General features: G+C 44.2%; 2 protein-coding genes across 2 annotated transcripts in view; one reads left to right on the top strand and one right to left on the bottom strand.

Annotated features, from left to right (window-relative positions):
• Nucleotides 1-657: 657 nt before the first annotated feature.
• Nucleotides 658-15,731, bottom strand: part of RGP1 (RGP1 partner of RAB6A GEF complex) — a 17,699-nt gene continuing 2,625 nt past the window's right edge. Inside the window, exon 8 of the mRNA XM_006743719.3 lies at nt 658-15,274. Within this exon, the coding sequence (XP_006743782.1) occupies nt 15,051-15,274 (224 nt within the window). The 3' untranslated portion in view covers nt 658-15,050. The remainder of the gene's footprint in view (nt 15,275-15,731) is intronic.
• Nucleotides 13,814-14,931, top strand: MSMP (microseminoprotein, prostate associated). The gene is made up of 3 exons (XM_006743718.3): nt 13,814-13,949; nt 14,166-14,274; nt 14,648-14,931. The coding sequence occupies exons 1-3, from the start codon at nt 13,820-13,822 to the stop codon at nt 14,826-14,828; spliced, it is 420 nt and encodes a 139-aa protein (XP_006743781.1). The 5' UTR covers nt 13,814-13,819; the 3' UTR covers nt 14,829-14,931.

Below are 15,731 nucleotides of genomic sequence, written 5' to 3'. Positions count from 1 at the left end.
AATAGTAACAGGAGCATGAGATCACTTACTACGGTTTTCTATCTGTACAGTTATAGCACTTTATTGCACAATAGCTGGCCATATGAAGCCGATTCCCTTTTCTCTATAGATCAGTGGCCCTTTGTGGAAAGTGGTTGCTGCTCTATCATACAGTGAGATTAAATGTTTTCTTTTTTTTTTTAATTTTTTAAAATTTTTTTTTAAATTTTATTTATTTATTTGAGAGAGAGAATGAGATAGAGAGAGAGCGTGAGAGGAGGGAGGGTCAGAGGGAGAAGCAGACTCCCTGCCGAGCAGGGAGCCTGATGCGGGACTCGATCCAGGGACTCCAGGATCATGACCTGAGCTGAAGGCAGTCGCTTAACCAACTGAGCCACCCAGGTGCCCTAATACAGTGAGATTAAAAAGATTGACAAGGATCTGAAATAATCCTTTCAAATGAGGAATCAGAGAGAAAGGCAGTAACATTTCCTTGACTGTTCCATGCATACAATGGATGCTCACTAAAACACCACCTCTCCACTGAAATGTAAACTCCACGGCGCAAGGACACTGTCTAGTGTGCTCATTACTGTATCCCCAGTGCCTGACATGCAGTACATGACTGATACCTATTTTACTAATGAATAGTTAATAAATATTAGATGAAGACAACAATACAGAGAGCAAAAGTTTAATATTTCTATTCTACAGTATATCCTTTTTTAAGAGGATCACCTTTATTTCAGATTCTTTCCTTCTTACTGTGTCTGTCATACAGTGAGGAAAGGCAAAGGAAATGATCAAAATGGATAATAAACGTAAAAAGACCTAACAAAAGGCAAAACTATAATATTTCTAGATACAGAAGAAAACACAGGAGAAAATCTGTGACTTTGGTGTAAGCAAAGATTTCTTATGAAGGGCACAAAAAGCATTAACTGTACAAGAAAAAAAAAGTAAGAAATTAAACTTCACCAAAATTTAAAACGTTTGCTTTTCAAAAGACACCATAAAGAAAAAAAGGCAAGCCACTGACTAGAGGGAATATTTTCAATTCACATACTCACATATACTCACAATTCATAGACTCACTTGTATCCAGAATATATAAAGAACTCTTATAGCAACAGACCACATGCCAATTTTTTAAATGGGCAAAAAGATTTAAATTGACTTCACCAAATATGAGATACTGGTGACAAATTAGGACATGAAAAGATGTTCAGTACCATTAATCGCTGGGGAAACGCAAATGGAAGCCACAATGAGATATCACTTCACACCTACTAGAATGATTTTAAAAACTGACAATACCGAATGCTGATGGGGATGCAGAGCAACTGGAACTCTCACAAGATGCTGGTAAGTGTAAAGTGTACAGGCATTTTAGAAAACAGTTTGACACTTTTTTCTACAGTAGGTTAAATATTCACTTAATACAAGTCCTAAAATTTCACTCCTAAGTATCTATCCAAGAAGAATGCAAACATATGTCTACAAAAAGACTTGCATATGAATGTTCACAGCAGCTTCCAAAAAGTGGAAAACAATCTAAATGTCCATCAGCAGATGAATGGATAAACTCAGCATCATTAATCACTGGGGAAGTAACCGTGGTATATACAACAATGAAATAAGGCTTAGCAATAAAAAGGGATGGACTACTGATATACACAAAAACATGAATGGAAATGAAAAACATAATGCTGAGTTAAAGAAGCCAAGAACAGGACACACACTGTATGATTCCATTTATATGAAGCTCTACAATAGGCGAAACTACGGTGATAGAAATCTGATCAGTGGATGTCTGCAGCGGGGTGATGGGAGACTGCAAAGGATAACAAGGGAATTCATGGGGGAGGGTAAGAGAAATTTCTACAATCTGGGAAGATGATATATAGGTGCCAATATCTGCCAAAACTCACTACATTGTACACTTAAAACACATACATCATCTTGTTTGTAAGTTATATTTCCATAAAGTTGAAAAAACAATTATTTTGCAACAGTTAAGAAGTTATGTCTTTTTTGTTACCAATAGTGGCTGGCCAGCAAATCATTACAGAAGTTAAGCAGCCCATGGGTAGTATAGAATTATCCTTGATCCATCATAGTCTTCTGCAGCATACTAGAGGAATGGATTCTCTGTCCAGTGGAAAGGAATGCCTTAGGGAATTTGTTTTCCAATTCATAAAAGTTAGAGTGTGAATTTGCACACCCTCTTGTGATTAACCCAATCAAGTCGATTTTTAAAGGATTTATTTATTTATTTATTTATTTATTTATTTGAGAGAGATTGAGAGTGAGCGGGAGGGAGAGAGCATCTGAAGCAGAGTCTGTGTTGAATGCAGAGCCCGATGCAGAGCCTGATCCTACTACCTTGAGATCATGACCTGAGCTGAAACCAAGAGTCAGACCTTTAACCAACTGAGCTACCCAGGTGCCCCTTACCCAAGTCAAACTTTTAAAATATCAGGCCTAAACAATGATAACAGTTGAAGAAAGCTATTTTTTATCAGAAGGTTAATGCTTCAAAAATAAAGAATCCCCACTGTAGCAAAACAAAACACTTCTAATACATACTCTGACTGGGGTCTGGACCTTCCAAAGAGGGTGAAGAATCAGCTGGTATGTGTGTTGGCAGGAACACACACACACACACACACACACACACACGAAATGGGCAGAAATGCCTCCTTGGCCACTCTATATGGCATAGGGGAAGAACAGCTCCACCATCAGAGAGGCAGGTTGTTAGAAGAGCCAGATGGATAGTTTTTATTTGTAACTTGACTTATAAGTGTTTATTATGATCATTTTTTTAAATGGCTGGGCACTGAAAAAGCTTTTGTGTAAACACAGGAAGGGCAGAAAGCAAAGTAAAACCTGCCACCTGCCCTCTCTACCTGCCCTGTCTTGCACTTCTCTCCCTCATCCCCTTAAATCACTGCACCTCAATCTCCAGTAAATGCTAAAACCACACCAGAGGACTTGGGTTAAGCCAAAAGTAAAAAAAGATCTAGGATGGAGGTATAGGTAAGAAGTGAGGGGAGGGATGATGAATTCAGTGGATGTTTATCCTTTCTAGTTCCCAGCATCCATGCCCCCTTCCTAAGAGTACTCTGATGTCATTTCAAGTAATTAACTCCCCTGTGTACACCTTTGTTGGGAGAGGAAAATCAGAAGTTTTCCCTCCCTCCACCAAAACCAAGGACTTTCTCTGGGGGTGGGGGGTGCTCCTTCTCCCAGACCCTTTCTCTCTATATCTGATAGAGCCATTGGGCCCTTGATTTAAGCTTAGCCAATCAAATGATCTCTTGGCACTTGACTTCTTTAGCAGAGTGATGCAAGAAGCAAAGAAATGGTTGGCAGTGGATCTAGGCAAGACAGTTTAGCAGTTCCTTCTCTGTCATCTCTAAGCTTGCTTCCTCAGGTTTCCCTTCCACCCTGTGAGGCTCTCCTCAGTGGAGAAATAAATATTTTAAGTCGCCCCCCTTCCTCCACTATCCCCCACTGTTCTTCAATCCCCCTCCTTAGAGTTAACGTCTGTTATCAGTTTGGTATATTTTCTTCCAGAAAAGTTCTACACATCCCATTCTTGTTTTTAAACAAATGCATGTATGTGTCATAAAAACTGGACATGATCCATATTGTTGTGCAACTTGCTGTTTATGAGCTATAATCTTCTGTCTCTTTTGTATCTTCTCATCACCTGATTAAAACTGTACACACAAAAATTCTGCCAAAATTGGTGTTTAGAAGTAGGGTGGGACTCAGTTAATCTCACTATTCTATATAGCCCCTTAATTACCCATAATATGATGGATTTGGGCAAAAGTTCAGCTAGTTGAACAATGAGAATCCTAAAGAATACTAACAATGTGTCAAGCTGAAAAGTTCTTCTAGGCAATATAGAGAAGGTTCTTTTTTTTTTTTTTTTAATATTTTATTTATTTGTCAGAGAGAGAGAAGAGTACAAGCAGGGGGAATGGCAGGCAGAGGGAGAAGCAGGCTCCCCGCTGAGCAGGGAGCCTGATGCGGGACTCGATCCCAGGATCCTGGGATCATGACCTGAGACGACTGAGCCACCCAGGCATCCCTAGAGAAGGTTCTTAAGCAGGGAAATCCCGTGATAAAGACAATGTTTCAAGAAGAATAACATGGCAACCATGTATATAACATAGACCAGAAGAAGAGATTAGAGAGCAGGGAGACTGATAGTTCAGGGGCTAACCTGGAGGATAGATCTGAAGAAATAAAATTCGGAATTACAGTGGGGCCAGAGAAATGGAGAGAAACTTTACCGAATTACAAGAAGTTAGACTAGTAGAGCAAAGACTAGGATTAGAAGGGCTAAATTTGAATTCCAACTCTGAAATTTATTAGCTGTGTGGCTTCTGGCAAGACACTTCCCTGCTCCTTATCTCAGTTACTCTGTCAGTAAAATGAAGAACTTAGAATATCAGGGCTTTTACAGTTTTTTTCCCCCAGTGGAACCCTTTTTTTCTGGGGTAAAAACAAGGCAAGATTGTTTTGGCTGAAGCATAGGTAAAGGGCTTAGAGCCTCAGCTAGCCTCCATTTCACTTCTCTCAGCCACCTCTGAGGCATTCTTGAGGAATCTCCAAAGGACTAGGGAACAACATTTGAGAAATTTCTAAAGATTCTACTACCGACTCTAATATTCAATGACTCAAGGGGGTAAACTTGGCAGATGTGCCTAGGAAAACAGTAATGACTTTAAGAGTTGCCACAAAATCATATAATAGAAAGGGTAAATTGACCTCCAATAAATTTGCCTGCTTTTCTTTCCAGGCCAAACTCAATTTAATGTCCCAAATCTCATCCAAACCTTGTGCAAGCAGTAATCTAAACTCCATATAAACAATACAGTCACAAATATTTCACTGCCTAACAATACAGTTCATTCCAACTTGAGATCCACCAACTAATCAAAGATTCTTTCTTACTGAACCGAAGTCTGTCCCTCTATCACTGTCATCTGAAATAAAGGTGCTTATTCTACCTTCTGGACCTAAAGCAAGTAAATCTAGCCCCTCCTCCATAGGAGAATCCTTCAGCTGTTTGAAAAGAGCTATCAAGTCTCCCTTATCACCCTTTATTCTCTCTTGCTCTGACCTGCCAAGATGCTCCACGGAGGTAGCCTGCTCTAGTTCTGGTTCAATTCAACATTTTCTAAGCATCTAAGTGCTTAGATGTGCAAGTAGATTTTTATTTACTCATGGCTTTAAAGACTTAATCAAACCAGATGATCTTCCTTAAAACAAATCACTAGCTTTATGGTGAAAGGTAAATAGAACTCAAACTCATTATCTGGTAACTATTCTTTTCTTGCTAAACATTAGCTGCTCCCAGTTTATCAGAAGTAGATTGCTAAGTCTTTTGACCCAAAGCTAATTGTGAAAATATCTATCCAGGGATCCAAAAAGATCTAAGACTCAAGGTCCACTGAGGCAACTATAGATAATAGAAATAAATTAAGTATCCTGACTTCAAAACCTGTAATCTCATCATCTCTCAGGGGAATATAATTCTCACCAGTATAAAATTCAATTATCACCAAGGTGACACAGAATATCATCAATGTTAATAAGAAAACTTCATTCGCCATTCTCCATGCCACCCACTGCATGTTCCACCACAGGTCTGTGGCTTGGGCCTGGGTATCTGCCAGTCAGGGTAGTTTGGGGATGGGAAGTAGAAAGTATGACAGAGTGCCTAAGGAGAAATCAAGCCAGTATAGCCACAGTCCATGATGCTTATGGGAGCGTAGAGCTTTTATGGTTTCCTGTGCTCCAGTTGTCCTGGTAACCTGAGGCCTCCCTATTTTTGTTGGCATCATGGGGCCAAGAGCGGAAGCAAAGCTGGAGCACCAGCAAGATTTGCAGGAAAAAAATGTGGGTAATGCAGCAGTTATGCCACAGGAGGGTCAAGCCTAGGGCATAAGAATTACCTGGTTAGGGGAGAAGAGGGAGTAGTGTCTTGTAAAAATCAGATTTCCAGATTCCACTTGCAATGTTTCTGATTCAACAGGTCTAGGATGAGCTCAAAAACCTGCAATTTTAAGAAGCTACCTCCTACCAAGTAAGACAAAGACCACACTTTTGAAAACCGAGGCTAAGCAAACAAATCAGGAGTCAGAGAGAAAAAGTATAAACATCTGTCAACTTCAGAAAGCCCATATTCTAGCACAGTTCTCAACATGAGCAGGGGCGGGGTGGAGGGGATGATAGATTTTGCCTTCCAGGTAGGTATTTGGCAATGCCTGGAGACATTTTTGATTGTCACAGTGGAGGTCAGGATGCTCCTAAACATCCCATAGTTCACAAGACTGGCCCCCAACAACAAAGGATTATCTAGCCCAAAACATCAGTGCCATGGTTAAGGATATTCTGCCCCTCAACACCAACATGCCCATTCCACAGAAATTAATGCTACATACACAGTTTTGGTCATAGTACAGAGAATTATGTGAGGTCCCCTGGAAAAAAATGAGACCCCAAAAATCACTTTAAAAAAAAATAGTGAATGTTATTAAAGATATGGATAAGGAGGAGACTAGAACAACAGACACTAGGGGCGCCTGGCTGGCTCAGTTGGTAGAGCATGTGACTCTTGATCTCAGGGTCCTAAGTTCAACCCCCACGTTGGGCATGGAGCCTACTTAAAAACAAGAACAAACAAACAAAAATTAGAACAACAGACAATGAAGGGAAGTAGGTATGGACAATGATGGTAAGCCAAGAAGGAAATCAAGGGAGGACAAGGCATTGGGTGACAACAGTGGGCAATGAATGCCATTCCCTCAATGGATGCAGCCTCTCTCCACACGCAGAAGATTGGTAAAGAGAAATCTATTAAAAATAACATAAGCAAAAAAACAAAAAGGAAAGGAAAATGGATAAAGGAAATGTGAAGAAGGAGCTTTAGGATACATCAAGCATAGATCTGGAGTGAAAGAAGACAATGGAGATTCTTCTGTAAAAGAATACTAAAGATTCTTCAGCAATGATAAGAAAACAGAGGACTCCTAGAAGGAGGTCAGGAATTATGTGAGAAAGGAAAAAAAAAAAAAATTATTATGATCTTCTAGCCCTAATTTCCCCCCACCCACCTTCACCCCAAGAAAGATAGGTCCGAAAAAAGTTCTTTGCTTTTACTGAGCAGACATAATGAAAGGGAAGGGAAGCTGAAGAAAGAGGAGCACACCTGAGAACTCTTCTCAAAGGAAAAGAGGGTGGTGCTCAAAGAGAATAGAGAAGTAAGGCTCAAAGAGAGGGAGAAAAGATGTTTTGGGGAAGGAAGAGAAAAGATGAGGGAGAGATCTGGTAGCCACTTGAGGGAGAGGGACTTTAGGGACTCTTTCTCTTTAGGAAAGAGAAATTAAAGGAGAACTTTTTTTTTTTTTTAAGCACTGCTTTTGGGATATGAGAGATGAGATACAGCCTTCATCTTCTACACCTTCCAAGGAATCTTCAGTAAAATCTGACATTATTCATCAGGGCTTTGGGGATTGGGTCTGCATCTTTTCTCAGTTGTGACAATAGGTACTGGCCTTTAGACAGATCAAGAGCCCAGTTACACACATTTTTACCATGTTTGACATGACCAGAAGATTTCTGGAGCAGCCAAAAGACAGCCATATGACAATAAACTAACTCCCAGGGTTTAGAGCTGTACTAACACAAGTCACTCACCTCATGGGGCTATTTAAATTTAAATTAACTAAAATTTAAAATTTCATTTCTCAGTCACACTAGCTATATTTCAAGTGCTCAAAAGCCACATGTGGCTAGTGGCTAGGGATTAGACAGGACAGGTAGAGAACATTTCCATCATCACAGAAAGTTCTATTGGACAGTGCTGTAGTAAAGAAGAAAGCTTAGACAAATAGCTAACAAAAAACGAACCTTTTAAAATCTTTAAAGAGCTGCCACATTGAAAAACAAGTAGATTTTTTTCCATGTTGTTTCAAAAAGTAGAATTAAGGGGGGAAAATGAGATGCCATAACATGACAGATTTCTGCTTAACAACCCTCTAGTAGCTAAAGCCAGATAACAGTAGAATGGGCAGCCTCTGACCACAAGAGGAAGTAACCCATTTCATTCAGTAGAGATAGTCAAGCAAAGACCTACTTGATCATCTTTCAGAAGTAACGAAGAACTAGACGCCTTCTAAGTATCTAGTTCTGAGTCTGTAATTTTAAGAGAGCAATTTCCAAATAAGATAAAAGTAGAGTCATAAATAGAATTTCAAAAGTCACTCCTGCCACAAGCAGATCGTAGAGCAGGCAGGAACAATGAAAACATATAAGTGGACAGGGAATTTAGTCAAAATTAATGGTGGTTAGTTAAGGGTTAATTATTGGTGGTATGGGCTTATCATGAATTACACGAACTTGTTAAGAATGGTACCAATGGTTCAGAGACAAGGTAGGAAAACTTCAACATAGGTTATTAATGGAAACTCAACCAGAGTTGAAATCAGTACTAGAACCAGAGGATCTTTTATATTCTCTGCCAGAGAGAACACCAGGCTAAGCATAGCAATTGAATGTTCTTGGGACTCTGGCCCCTCATCCCATTCTCCTGCCATTCACCACAGTCTTATTTGTCATCTCTCTCAACTCCTGAAACTCAGTCTCCTTCATGTGATCTCATCATCTGCACAGGAACAGCTCCTCTCATCCTTCTCATCTCAATAGAGAATGCCAAAGGATGAGGTCTCTTAACTTTCTATTCTGTCTATGAACTTAACCCATCCTCATCTTGCACCCCAAAATGTACTTGGCTTGATTATAATGAAACATACTGAATATATATTCATATACATGTACTGACTTGTTATATTATTTGTGCATTTTAGTGTATATGTGTACGTGAGAGAATTCACGCACACACATGCAGTAACATCCATTGTTGGTAAGCACTGAGGAATCTGGCACCAGAATTGTGAAATTCACTCTTTAGTGGCTAGCACAACACCAAGCTTAAGTGGGGTCATTCAATGGACTCTACAATTGACCATGTCACACTTCTGGATGCAAAATACTGGAAGAAGAGACTGAAGTAGATGTAAATTTGAAAACTCTTATTGTTGTAGGAAAAACAGTGGAAACATAAGCATCTTAGAGGAAGAAGAGCTTAATCCTAAGGGGAAGGTTGAAGCCTTGGTGAAAGCAAGCATAACAGGGTTTACAAACAGTCCAGAATCAGAAAAAGGTGACAGAAGAGGAAGGAAGACAGAAGAAGATCATGCAGAATAAATAAAATCCAACCTTTAAAAAAAAAAAAAAAGGTCTTATCAAAGAGAAAGGCAGAAAAAGGAAGATTTCAACAAGAGTGTTAAAGATGGAAAAGAGCCAGAGAGGGCTGTAGGCTTAAAAAAAAAAAAAAAATCAATGAAGAAGTAGTGGTGTATGTTGGCAAAGAGAAGTGTAGAGTTAAGGGAAGGGAGAGAATTTATGGTAGAGGAAGTTGGTGTGAAGTTTTCCTCTAAAGATGCCCAGCAGAGCAAAGAAGGAATGAAGGCAAAAGCCACTGGGAATAAGGTAGAGCTGGGCCTGAAACAGCACAGGAGAAAGCAACAGGGCCCAAAGTAGGAAATTATTTTCTTTTTTTTTTTTTTAAAATTAACTGACCCAGATTTTCTTGTCTGGGGCCAAAGGCAACTGCAGGATTTAAAGATCTTTAAAATAAATTATAAAGATCCTACTCCCTGCAATTGCCTTTGGCCCAAAATAAAATAAACTATAAAGATCATGACAGAATTAGTGTCAGTTTCTGAGAAAGTACAAAATACCATTGTAGAGTTAATTTTAGCAATCAGACTAATAAATGCTGTTACAGTAATGCTACTGTGAATAAAACACCTTTAGCTTTCTCTTTTTATCAGCTACGGGGTAAAAACAGAAACTTTGTAGTTACATGTATGTCCACAGAAAATAATAAGTAACTTAATATATACTTAAAACCGAGTTATTTGTCTTTATATACTGTAGCCTATTGCCCCACCCCAAGAAATGTTTTACTTGGTTCACGATTCATAGGACAGGTTAAAGGGCTACACAGAAAAAAGCTAAGGTTAAAAATAAAGACCATAAGATGAGGGAGGGGGAAATGAGATGTGTTGTGCTGATAACAGAAATGGGGCATTAGAAACACAATTCACTCAAGTCAGCAAGGGGAAAATGGCACAAAAGCATGACAATGCCATACAACTAATCTTGATAGCCTCACTGAGGGTTCCAAATCAAATATTGAACCAGATTTTTCAACTTTTCTATTTTTAAAACATCAACATTTAATCGTTTGATAAATGCAGTTATATGATTTTAAATTACTATTAAAATTAGCACATCAATGCCTAATTCTTTGGCAAAGGCCAAATGGCAGGCAGTAATGTTAGACACATATAACCTCGCCCTTAAGTCACTCACTGCTCTTCTTTCTCAGAGGCCGTGGATTGCACCTGCAAGGCCAGATCCCAAATCCTCAGGCCAGCATTCAAAGCCTTTAATGACATAGCCACAACGATACCTATCTAACCCTAAATCCCGCTACCCCCAAAACCTAGCCTCCACTGTCCGAGCGCACAGACCTCTGGACAGACCTTATCTCTGGGGTCTGGCCATTTCCACCTTCCTACCTGGTGTGGAAGTCTCCTTCCATCTACAGGTTCTGGCTCACCAAGGCCTACACTGGCGCTGCCGTCCTCCCGCACTCCAGTCCGCTGCGCTCTCGCTCCGCAGCCCCGCACTCCGCCCCTCCCTGGGGCGCCTGCACCACCTCACCCACTTGCCGTTTTGCCCTGGGGCCCCTTTCCCTCCCCTGGGCCAGCTCTCTGGGGCCTTCTCCCTGCCCTCCCACCCCAAAATTCTCCCAAGGGACATTCCCCGCCTGCCTCCAGTCACAGACTGTATTCGGTGTCTATTAGGGGGTTCGCGCCTGGGGTAAAAGCAGGACCTGGACCCCGCAGGGCCCCTCCCCCTTAACTCCCTCGCCGGGCTACCCCGGCCCAGCCACCCTCGGGGGCTCCGGCCACCCAAATCTCCCCGCCGCGGCCGGTCCCTCCATCCGGTGGCGGGCAGCGGGGGTCGGCGGTGACTCACCGGAGGGCCGGCGGCCGGGGGGGCCGGAATGCGCTCACTTCCTCACCACGCGCACCTGCCCGGCGCCGCTGGAGCGCCGCCCGGCTGGGCCTCCGGCGGATGTTTTTTCTGTCCCCGCGCGCGCGCGCGCGCGCGGGCAGTGAGCGCCAACCGCCCCCTCCCGGCCGCGCCCCCCCCCCAACTGGCATCCCCAACGACCGCTGCCCCAAGAATCACAGAATTGGGCCCTAACTACTGACATCCCCAACACACAAGCACACACACATAGCAACCACAAGCGTGGACTCCGACCCCAAATGGCTGGAGACGCACGCTGGAGCACACACACCAGCAGGAATGCAAGTGGGTTCAACCAACACCTTCCCGACACCCACCGCCCCACAACTTCTGAGAGAGGGATCCTGGCTCAGCCCCAGCCTTTCTTTCCAGAAGCCCCCTACTCCTGCCCATATGCCTACCTTATCTTCATTACAGGCGTCTCTCACTTCGGTCCCCATTATCTCACACAAACCAATTCCCACTGGGCCCCCTTTGCCTTCCAGCATCATCAACTTCAAGCTTCCCAGCTTCCCAGTCGTGTCTGCCCCCTACTGGGTTGGCTCCAGGTTGCAGGAGCAGAAGACTGGTCCAGACTTTCAGGGTGTCAGCAGGACCCCCTTCCCCAGAAAGGTAGCAGCAGAGCTACTGACCACTGACAAGAGGTCTGGGCCCTTGTGCTAGAAAGGCCTTCTCCTCCACCTCCTCCAGCCATGTATCCCACACACAAGCCTGTATCAGGGCACCCTGCTTCAACCATGAGTTTCCTTTTTTCTCTTGGTACTCCTCTGAAACAGAAAGGGTATCAGACCTGACTAGGGTGACCATGTGGTACAGTCGGCATCTCCATCCACTTAAGCTCTCTACTGGGAAGAGAACAGATAGGGAGTCTGAGGTGGATGGATGAAGTTGTTTCTGAATGGTCAAGAGCTGAGGCAGGGTAGCCCTCTAAAAAGCTCAGCCAGAAGTAGTTGTAGCTGATCCACTGGGTGACGGAATGGGAGTCTTGAAGTAAAAGGGACTGGAGACTTAGAAGGAAAAACAGAATGTCAGAGTGATCGGCCCTCTGCATAGGAGGGGAACAGCTAGGATAGGGTCTTTGGAGTGTGGCAAACTGAAGGAAAGGAGCCATTAGTAGCAAAGAGATGGCCAGCATTTTGGAGTGGTCAGAAAAAAAGAACTTGAGAGTTCACATGAGTGGGGATGGGACACAATGGATCAGAATCCTAATGTGAAAAGCAGGAGTCCCAAAGTTAGCTGGAAGGATGAGAAAATGACACCTCTTCCCAGGGCAAAAGTGAGGGTACTGACCTAGGAAAAGTGGGTTTACCAGCAACACTGTTTCTCAAACTGGAGGTGGTAAGGACAACATGGAACATAAATGTGAAAAGGGCGGAAGTCTGTGGTAGGAGATAGCAGCCCCCAACAAAAGCCCTCAGCAATGCAGAGCTGTTCGAAGTGATTCAAACAACGAACATACCTATTTTGTCTCTGAGCTCTAGCACCAATCACAGGAGCTAATATTTTCTGAGGGCCATGTGCCAGGGACACTACTAACAGCATTACATGCATTACCTCATTGAAAGCCTCTTAACAATCCTATGAGTTAATATTACTATCCCAATGTAAAGATAAGGAAACAGACTTAGAGAGGTGAAGTGGCTTGCCCAAAGTCACACAGTCTTAAGTAGAATCAGGATCTGAATTCAACTAGTCTGACTCTATAACCTATGCTCTTAATCACCCACCTTGGGGGTCTCTAGAACCTGCAGGAAACCCAAAAGAGGATGTCAGAGGATTCCTCAATTCTCATTCCATAATGTACAATAGGAAAGAGGGGTACCTCTGTGAAACTGCACTGACTCACACCATCAGGGCATTTAAAGATGTTCCTCTTTGAAAGAACCATCCCCAGATATGGGAAGATCTTATATCTGCTGTATGTTTGGAGGTATGGAACAATGCATCCTCAGTATGCCTGTGGAAAAGAGACACCTACCTCCCCATCTCTGTGGGGCAGCCATGTCTCTAGGATACTTCCGGGAGACTCTGCCCTAGGGTCTGAGAAACATTCTGCACTCCAGGTGCCTGTTCGCTCTCCTGGAGCCTCTGGCTGTCGCACCCTACTGCAGCTCCTTGGTTTGGCTGGGGCACAGGATTAGCCATCCCCAGGAAATGCCTCCCTCCGGTCCAGGCAAGGATCCCAGCACACACACCCCTGGAGTGTGTGTGTTGGGGGGGGGAATGCTTCCTTCTCTCCAGGTCAGGGAAGAGATGTAGGGACCACCTGGGGGCCCTCACCCCTCCCACCTCCTTGCTGGGGAAGTGCCCAATCCAGTGCCCCTTCCATGGCCACCTCCCTCCCCAGCTGTGCCGGGGCATGAATCAGCTCTCACAGCTTGTTAAAGCTAGACCTCTTGTTTTCATGCCCTCACCTCAGGAAACAGACTTACAGCTTTTCCAGCTCTACTCAGCAGGGGGCCAGGGTCCTCACTTTATAAACATCCCCAAGCCTGCGAGAGCAGAGGGCACGGAGATGGTGTGAGACAGGAGCCCAGGGGAGAAAGAGAGAAACTAAGACCCAAGGAGAAAAACAAAGAAAAGCCAGAGACAAGCCAGAGTAGCCTGAACAGAGACCAAGAAGGGATCGCGAGGGCTGTGCGCAGGAATGACCCTAAGGATGCGCTGGACTGGACAGGCGAAGGGGGTCCTGGGAAGTTGGGGGATCATCTGCTTGGTGATCTCTCTGCTCCTCCAGCAGCCAGGAGTCCACAGCAAGTGCTACTTCCAAGCTCAAGGTAAAGCTGGGGGAGGCATTAGGAAAGGACAGGGACAGAGGGAGCTGGGGTTTAGAGATGATCCTCTATCGGAATACCCAGACTCCCCCCAGCTCGGAAACAGGAGAGACTAAAAATGGGGGTGATATGCACTTACTTTCTCCCACTCCAGACCACAAGCAATCCTGTCTGCCACCACCACTCCCAAACACCCTAATATTTCCTATTCTTCCCTAGCCCCCTGCCACTATGAAGGAAAGTATTTTACCCTGGGTGAATCTTGGCTCCGCAAGGACTGTTTCCATTGTACCTGTCTGCATCCCGTCGGTGTGGGCTGCTGTGACACGTGAGTGACCGAAGATGGCCAGAGAGAATGGCTCTGACATGAGTTACTGAGGGCTGGCCAGGGTGTAACCATATTGCTGTGATGTGAGAATGAACAGAACAGAGGTATGAGGCTGGCCGAACCTGAAGGTACCAACAAGAGTTTGAAAGATAAGGCTGCAGGCTACAAAGTGAGGGGATGTAGGGGTGGGTCCGGAGGGAAAATATTTCTGCTACGAAATGAAAAAATCCATATATGGTAGGCGAGAGCTTAGTTAGGGGGACCAAGAGGGCACTAAAGATATGGGAGGAATGCTGGCAGAGAGCAAGTGTGGGGCAGGGATAAAGATGGCCCTTCACTGTGCTGACTCCTTTCCCATCCTTTGGTTCCCCAGGTCCCAGCATCCCATCGACTTCCCCGCGGGCTGTGAGGTACGTCAGGAGGCAGGAACCTGCCAATTCTCCCTGGTGCAAAAATCTGACCCTCGGCTGCCCTGCAAAGGGGGAGGGCCCGACCCAGAATGGGGCTCAGCTAACACCCCTGCTCCTGGGGCTCCTGCTCCCCACTCCAGCTAAACTCAACTGATCACCCTTCTGCTGACTGCCCACTGCTGCTGCCACTTCCAGGGAAACCACTAGCAGCTGCCAATTTATTCTGAATAAATAAATTAATGCTACAGCTGAAAGCCTGCCTCTCATTGTCCGTGCCATTGGACCCCATGTGGGGAAAATGGGCCCTACTAGAGTCCAGGTGCTGAGTTCTTAGTATCCTGAAGAAAGTGTCACGGTGAGCCAGTTTCAGATGGTTATGGTGCTGGTGCTGGGGCCTGGGGCTGCATATGAGGCCAGGGTAGGGCTTGTGGGCAGCACCTTGATGGGGAGGTCCCAGCTGAAGGTGTCTACAGGCACTTGCTCAGGCCCAGTCCAGGTGACAGGCTCAGGCTGTTCCAAGGGAGGTAGGAGCACTAAACCTGGTTCTCGCGATGTTACGAATTCAAAATGCAATCGCCACTTCAGGGACACTGTGGAAAAGAAAAAGATAAAAGGCAGAGGCATTAGAAGCCAGGAGTAAAAACCAATGCAGGATGTGGTCAGTGAATGAGGAAAAAAAGCGGTATTCAGGAAGAGAGGGAAAAGTCACAGGGCTAGAAATCTGTCAACTAGAAATGTGACAATCAGGATAGCAAGGTCAAGCATCTGATAACCATAGCGTAGACTTGGTAGCTTGAAGTAAACATGCTGGGGAATCAGAGATCGGTGTATCATAGGGTCTCAGTGGGTAGGGGAAGGAAGGATACCTGCAAAGCTCTTAAGAGTTTAAGTGTTGGTGCATCTAGGACACAGGTTGAAGGTCTGAGAAAGTGTTAAGGGTCAGAGGCTGGGTGTGGATATGGCCAGGAGTTTGTTAGGAATCAGGACCCATTACACTCTATGGAAATACGGCATTTTACTCTCTTCCCCCCTCCGATAAGGGTCAGG

This window comes from Leptonychotes weddellii, chromosome 14, assembly GCF_054177405.1.
Source record: "Leptonychotes weddellii isolate Sample4059 chromosome 14, ASM5417740v2, whole genome shotgun sequence".
Taxonomy (NCBI): domain Eukaryota; kingdom Metazoa; phylum Chordata; class Mammalia; order Carnivora; family Phocidae; genus Leptonychotes; species Leptonychotes weddellii.
This window is presented reverse-complemented; position numbering and strand designations above follow the sequence as displayed.

Excerpts from the sequence above, each read along its gene's own strand:
- MSMP (XM_006743718.3), top strand. The coding sequence starts at position 13,820 with ATGACCCTAAGGATGCGCTGGACTGGACAGGCGAAGGGGGTCCTGGGA. Across the intron at positions 13,950-14,165 it reads GTGCTACTTCCAAGCTCAAG|CCCCCTGCCACTATGAAGGA; the intron begins GTAAAGCTGGGG and ends ATTCTTCCCTAG. Across the intron at positions 14,275-14,647 it reads GGTGTGGGCTGCTGTGACAC|GTCCCAGCATCCCATCGACT; the intron begins GTGAGTGACCGA and ends TTGGTTCCCCAG.